General features: G+C 46.7%; 1 protein-coding gene across 1 annotated transcript in view; it reads left to right on the top strand.

Annotated features, from left to right (window-relative positions):
* The first annotated feature begins 1,473 nt into the window (after positions 1 to 1,473).
* AHCY (adenosylhomocysteinase) overlaps positions 1,474 to 7,762 on the top strand; it is a 19,824-nt gene continuing 13,535 nt past the window's right edge. The window contains 1 exon segment of the mRNA XM_006089422.3: positions 1,474 to 1,602. Coding sequence (XP_006089484.1) covers positions 1,575 to 1,602 — 28 coding nt within the window. The 5' untranslated portion in view covers positions 1,474 to 1,574.

The raw sequence follows: 7,762 nt of genomic DNA, 5'->3' as shown, positions 1-7,762 counted from the left end.
TGCGGACTGAAGGGTCCCAGGTTCGATTCCGGTCAAGGGCACATGCCTGGATTTCGGGCTTGATCCCCAGTAGGGGGCGTGTAGGAGGCAGCTGATTGTTGATTCTCTCTCATCATTGATGTTTCTGTCTCTCTCTCCCTCTCCCTTCCTCTCTGAAATCAATAAAAATATTAAAAAAAATAAAAAACATACTTAAAATGTATATATTTAAAAATAAAATGAAAAGAAATGAAGCACAGCTTTCAACATCTACACAAATGACTCTCAAAAGCAATATTGAAATAGAAAAGCAAGTTGCAGAATATATACAGTGTGATTTCATTTACAAAAAGGCAATAAAGTCAAACTAAACAACGTATTGTTTACCGATGGTCAAGACCCATTAAGAAAAGCAAATAGCCCTAACTGGTTTGGCTCAATGGATAGAGCGTCAGCCTGCGGACTCAAGGGTCCCAGGTTCGATTCCGGTCAAGGGCATGTACCTTGGTGTTGCGGGCACATCCCCAGTAGGGGGTGTGCAGGAGGCAGCTGATCGATGTTTCTCTCTCATCGATGTTTCTAACTCTCTATCCCTCTCCCTTTCTCTCTGTAAAAAATCAATAAGACATATTTTTTTAAAAAGAAAGATAAGCAAATAAATGATTAAGACAAAATTCACTGAGAAGAGGCATGTGACTAAGAAGGGAAACAGGTGGCTCCTGGGGTAAGACTGTTTTATCCCATGAATACTTGAATCACCTGGATATATGTGGTCACAATAGCCATAAGTGTGGGCGAGATGGGCCAGGAAGATGGAGCAGAATAAGAGGAAAAAGGAACATCAACACTTAAAGGCGCTAGTGAAGGAGGAAGTTGCTAAGGCCGGATAAGGAACAGTGGGAGGAGAGTTAGGAAAGTGGAAGCCAAGGGCACATTGGTGAGACAGGACGCAGGCTGAGGCACATCTGTAGGATTCAGCCAGCACAGTATGGTACCATATAAAAGGTCTTAAACACAAAGAATTCTACGAAGTATTTAATGATTTTCATATGTATTAAAAGTATAAAAATGCATACAAACTTACCTAAACGCAGGAGAGTGGTCAGGTTAGAAGAGGGTGGGAGGTCTGGGATTCTAGATAACTGACCTATTGCAACTTTACTTATAATCTGTGTGGTAGATATCATTCCGCACATTTTACAGATGAGAAAACTGAGGCACAGGGAAATGAACTGGTTGGAATTGAAGTTCTACTCGGTTTTGACATCGATTCACTGGCTTAACGGGACAAAGAGCAATCGCTCATTTGCTCTCAGGTCTCTCCCCGAGCTCCATTCCCGGCTCACATGGGATGCAACCTGTCCTCTCCTCTGGAGAGATCCAAGTTCACTCTGGCCCCGCCCCTGTGCATTGGGCCCCGCCCCCATGGCGCAGCCCTAGCGAGATCATGAATATGCAAATAAGGGGGAGATATTTAAAGGCGCCGGCGCGAGGAGCTAATCCCTTCCCGTGGTTGCCCGCCCCGTTCCGGTTTCCAGTACGTGGCCCGGCCCCTTTCGCCTGTGTCCATCACTCCGTACGGAGTTGCCGTCAGCATGACGGACAAACTGCCCTACAAAGTCGGTGAGTTCCAGGACATGCAGCAGGCCGCTTCTGCTCCTTGTCCTTTGGGGGCCTGTGCCGGCAACGGCCGGGGTGCTGACGCGAGGCGCTGAGGACCCCCTTGAATCGTTGGCTCGGCGCGATCCTGGGCGCGCGAGGCCGCCTGGGGGTTGGAGTTCTCGCGCGACGGCGAGCGGGTTGTCGGGGGTGGCCGCGGACTACGAGTTCCGGCATACCCCGCGGGGCCCAGGACTGCGGCGTGGACCGCGAGCCTCCAACCGGCGGCACGTTTCGCCCCGAGCCCGCTGGGGCTGGCGGGAAGTGCGCACCTGGCCGGGCCTGGGACTGCTGGCACCTGCCAGCACCTACACTGGGCGGTCCAGATCCTGCTTCCCGAGCCTGGGCCGGCCCTTTGGCCAGCTGGGTGGTCCCGGACAGGTGCCCGTCCTTCTCTGAGCTTCCTGCAGGGAAGGCGAGGGAACTGGAGCCCCAATAGGCGTGAGAGGCGAGGCCTGGAGAGCGAATCCAAGGCCGGCGCCGTACATTCACAGGGGACTTTGGGCTTGTTACTCAACTTCTGGGGTCACCCGCCTGGCCAACAGGGACAGCCCTGCAGAGAATCTCAAAGAAAATTTGGAGTGGTTACAACAATTCTTGCTGTCCTATGGATTGAAGATGATACACTGACAGTTTAAATATCTTGGGCGTTTACTAGGGGATGGGCACCATCTTATATCTTTATCCTAGATTAATTCATTTTATTCACACGGCTTTTACTTCCTCATGTTACGATGAGTGTGCTAAGACACAGGAAATAAAGGTAACCTGCCTTCCTACAGCTGGGACCAAGTGGAGCAGGATATGAACTCAGGCAGTGTAGTCCTCTGAGTACACCTTCTCACCACTGCATATCAGAGAACACTTGGAACAACTAATGTTCTTGGAAAAAACCAGTTCATGCTGGCTAGCAGTTTTTGAAGTCAATTCAAGACACCATTACACCTGGAGAAAGGCATCAGCATTTATGGAGCACTCGCTGTGTATCTGATGTTTTGCATGTGTTTACAGAACAATCAGAGATGGGTTGGATCCCGCTATAGTTTACAGAGAAAGCAGCTGAGGCTCCAACAGGAAGGGATTTGCAGAGATTCTGTGAAATACAGTTGACCTTTGAACAACAAGGGTCCATTATGTGTGGCTTTTTTCAATAAATACAGTTTGCCCTTCATGTCTCTAGATTTGACATCTGTGGTATTTTTCCATCAGTGGTTGGTTGAATCTGCTTATGTGGAGGGCCATATGCATTGTTCTGTGCCATTTATTTTTTAAAGGTTAAAAAAATTTGGTTGGAAGGAGGGCACCTGTGCTGTGGGGTGTGTGTGTGTGTGTGTGTGTCCATCCATGGCACATGGCAAAAAAAAAAAAATTTGGTTTTTAGGGAGAGAGAGAGAAACATTGATTTGTTGTTCCAGTGATTTGTGCATTCATTGGCTGCTGCTTGTATGTGCCCTGACCAGAGATCGAACCCAAAACCTTGATGTATAAGAATGACGCTCTAACCAACTGAGCTATCTGGGGAGGGCAGTTCTATGCCATTTTACATGAGGGATTGGATCATCCATGGATTTTGGTATCCTCATGGGTGGGTCCTGGAACCAATCCCCTATGGATACCAAGGAAGACTGGAGTTTTGGAGGCATCAAAAGTTATAGACAGATTTATTTTTATGTATTTATTTTTATGTTATTGATTTTAGGGAGAGGGAAGGGAGAGAAAGAGAGACATTGATTGCCTGCTTCCCGCATGCACGCTGACCAGGGATCGAACCTGTAACTTGGGCATGTGCCCTGACTGGGAATCAACCTATGACCTTTTGGTGCACAGGATGATGCCCAACCAACTGAATCACACCGGACCGGGCCAGATTTAAAAAGCAAATTAATTGTGGGTTTTTTTTTGTTTTGTTTTTTTACTTTAATGCAAAATCTTTATTTGGAACTTGTGTGTTACTGAGCAGGTCAGTCATCCTGAAATCACAAGTCTTTACATTATGCAGAGAAATAGAAGAGCTCCTTGCACATTTTTTTTTAGGAAGGCAAATTTAAAAAAAACTTTTTTTTAAAATTGATTTCAGTAAGGGAGAGAGAGAAACATCAATGATGGGAGAGAATATTGATTGGCTGCCTCCTGCCCACCCCCTACTAGGGATTGAGCCTGTAACTCAAGCATGTGCCCTTGACCGGAATTGAACCTGGAACCCTCAGTCTGCAGGCCGACCCTCTATCTTCTGAGCCAAACTGGCTAGGGCAGTAAGGCAAATTTTCAAAAAATATGTTTTCATTGATTTTTAGAGGGGAAGGAAGAGGGATAGAAAGATAGAAACATCAATGATGAGAGAGAAACATCCATCAGCTGCCTCCTGCACTCTCCCTACTGGGGATCAAGCCCGAAACCCTGGCCGATGCCCTGACCTGGAATTGGACTGGTGACCTCTTGGTTCATGGGTCAATGCTTCACCACTGAGCCACACAGGCTGGGCTTGCATAGATTTTTGAGTGGGGTCATTGCCCCTAACCCCTGTGTTGTTCAAGGGTCAATTGTAGTAGCTTATCAGTAGTAGATTATGAAGTAATGGCCAGAGTAGATGTCCCCATTTTATGGTGATGAAACTGAAGCCCAGAAAGGTTAAGTCAAGGTAACGTTAGTGGCAAGTTGGAATAGAGGCTTGTCATGCTATGGAGAATCGATGGGTCAGGGTTGAGGGCATTGGGTTTTGTGGGAGGAGATAAGGCTACATTTGGAAGTGAGGGAGCTTGGCTGGGATGGAGGGAGGAAGCCCCCATTGAGGGCATACTGTGCTAGCCTTTGTCCATATGACATTAATCCTCAGGACTCAGCAAGGTTGGGGATGATTATTCCTACTTTACAGATGAAGAAAGTGAGGCTCTGAGAGGGTCTTGCTATCCCTCTTGCCTTGTCCTGGCCAAGAGGTGTCCCTGCAACTTCAAGTTCTCAGCTCCTGTAGGACCAAAAGCCTCAGAGCTTGGAGCACCGGACCTTCCTGTGCCTTTGGAGTTGAGGGAAAACTGGGGCTGGCACAGCTGCCTTGAGGGCAGTGGAGTTATTTTTAGCTAGACGGACAGGTGGTGATAGAGTGGGTGGAGCTTAGCGGGATAGGACAGAACCCATTGTCCATTACTGCTGGGCCTCAGGAGCCTTGAGAAGGCCTCTGGCGCTAGCTCTTTCTGGCCACCAGTCCCACCTCTGCCACTGATTGACTGTGGAACCTGCAGCAAACCCCTTTTTTGGTCTGTGCCGCCCCAGCGCGGCCATGGGTGAACCTGAGGGAGGGGGGGCAGTGAAGGATTAGAAAAGACAGACAAGAGAAAAAAGCCGAGTCTTTATTTTATAGCCAGATTCCACGAGGCAAAGTAAGGGTGTGGTTAAGATGTTTATAATGTTCTCTCGGTTTTCAAATCTTACTCAATTACATGCACCTGAATTCTATCAAGCCCACATCACTCAGCCTCTTGGGACCACAGGTTTGGACCATAAGGTCGAGCTTACAACTGTAGCCTTTGGCTATAATTGTGCTGGGACTTGCACGTGGCTTTGCCACGAGAGGATCGTGCCCTCTCATTAGTCCAAGGCTTGAACCTGTCCAAACACTGAAGCAGCTCTCCACATGGGTCCTTTTCTCATTGGTAAATGCTGGGAGTTGTACTGGGTTTAGATTTGTTTTTTTTTTTTTTAAATATATTTTATTGATTTTTTACAGAGAGGAAGGGAGAGAGAGATAGAGAGTTAGAAACATCGATCAGCTGCCTCCTGCACATCTCCCACTGGGGATGTGCCGCAACCCAGGTATATGCCCCTGACCGGAATCGAACCTGGGACCCTTCAGTCTGCAGGCCGACGCTCTATCCACTGAGCCAAACCGGTTTCAGCGATTTGTTTCTTTTTTGCCACCCCTGTCTTGTGCCAGCTCCTTTCATGGACCTTCTCTCATTCAGTCCTAACAACAGATATGGTCAGTAAACATTTGCTGAACCCTTCTCTGTGCCAGGCCCTGCTGGGCACTGGACATGCAAAGGTGACTCAAGGATGAGGTTGGGACAGACATGCATACATTTAATGTATTGTTGTCTCCATTTTATAAGTGAGGAGTTCCTCCCACTTCTTTCTCCTCAGCCACCACCCCAGTTCTGGTCACTCTCCTCACAGGTTTCCCTGGGTCTCTTGCTCCACATATACATGCAGCCATCAAAGGTCTTTTCTTTTTAAAAAATATTTTTATTGATTTCAGAGAGAAAGGGAGAGTGAGAGAGAGAAACATCAATGATGAGAGAGAATCATTGATTGGCTGCTGCCTCCTGCACGCCCCACAACCTGGGCATGTGCCCTGACTGGGAATTGAACTTCGACTTCCTGGTTCATAGGTTGATGCTTAACCACTGAGCCATGCTGACTGGGCCAAAGGGGTCTTTTCAAAAGACAAACTGGTCATGATACTTCCCCTTAAAACTCTGTAGGCTTGCCACCTTACTGGGAATAAAATCCTGACTTATCTTACTCCCTCTACTAGAGTCATTCTGGTGCATTCCATTCCTCCAGTAGAAATATACCAAATTCTTTCCTGTTTCCAGGTTTTTGTTGAGCACCTACTGTTTTCCAGGTCTGTATCAGATGCTTAGGGAGGAACCATGCAGGCTAAGAGAAGTTGGGCTAAAGCCCTGAGGAGGGAATGAGTTTAGATTGTCTGAAGACTGAAGACCAACAGTAAGCAGATCTATGTGGTTGAGAAGCTAGGGAGGAGGAGAAGGGGGAGGAGAGGTAGGAGAACAAAGGTGGGCAGTCATGTGGGTAGGACCCTCGGGCCATGTGAAGAGTTAAGATTTTATTAATGGACTAGAGGCCCGGTGCACAAATTCATGCACACTGAAAGGAAATTAATTAGAACTATTTTAGAGGCTGGAGAGGGTCTGTGGGAGGGCTTGCCCAGTCCCGATCGGCCGGACCTCAGCAGCAAGCTAACATACCAATCAGAGCATCTGCCTCCTGATGGTCAGTGTGCGTCATAGCAAATGGTCAGACACTTAGCATATTAGGCTTTTATATAGAGAGAAGATAAGGGGAAGCCATTGGAGGTTTGTTTTTTACTTTAGCAGAAAAGTGGAGGTGATACAACTTAAATTTTATAAAGCATCTTCTGGCTTCTATGGGGAGAATAGTAGACCACTGAAGAGGCTTCTTCAGTGATCCAAGGTAGTAAGATGTGGTTGGATTGCTTATATATTTGTTATTTTAAGCCAACAATATGCTGATGGATTAGAAGAGGGTGAAAGGGCAAAAGAACCAAGAAAATTTTTGTCTGAAGTGGCTGATCGAATGGTATTTCACTTCCTAAAATGGGAAAATTGGGGGAATGTAAGGAGTCATGAGAGTTCAAACTTGACACATAATAGATCCGATTGTGCATCTAAGTGGAGATATTCAGTAGGCAATTGGATTATATGAGTCTCCTAATCAGGGGAGAAGTTGGGCTGGAGATAAATACGTGGGAGTCACTGCTGTAGAGACGGTATTTAAAGGAAAAGGGAGAAGATGGAACCCTGAGGGCTTCCAACATTAGTCACTTATAGGAAGAGGAGCCAGAAAAGTAGGAGGAAAAACACTGGACAGTTATAGAAGCCAAACAAAGGGTTTCAGAAGGAAGGAGTAATTAGTGGGATCAGTGCTGCAGGGAGAAACATGAACATAGATAATTGACTATTAGATGTGGGAATCAGGCTGGTCTTGAGAGACCTTGAGAAGAGCAGTATCCATGCAATAGTGAAGTCTCAAGGACATGGAATCAGGCCCCACAGAGCAGAGACAACTCATCTATTATAACAAAAGAATGCCTGGTCCGTAGCTACAGTGAGGAGGACTAGTGGATTCTGTGGAGGAAAAGTGGCCTAGTTCTGAATTCTTTTCAGTGAAGTGAGGTGATCAATTGATGAGGAAAGGTGTTAGAGGTTTGGAGAGAGTAGAAAAGGAGAGTAAATTTACTAAGAAAATGTAATAGGATTGCTGGCCTGTTTCTTGAATTTGTGTCTTAGTAAATGAGACCTTTTAGTGTGGTTGTGATTTTCTCCGCTGGTGGAGTGGAGGGTAGGGTTTAACTATGGTGGGAGTTTGC

Source organism: Myotis lucifugus, unplaced genomic scaffold (genome assembly GCF_000147115.1).
Source record: "Myotis lucifugus unplaced genomic scaffold, Myoluc2.0 scaffold_60, whole genome shotgun sequence".
In the NCBI taxonomy this organism is placed as follows: Eukaryota; Metazoa; Chordata; class Mammalia; order Chiroptera; family Vespertilionidae; genus Myotis; species Myotis lucifugus.
Note: the sequence above shows the minus strand (reverse complement) of the source record. Positions and strands in the feature narration are given on the sequence as shown.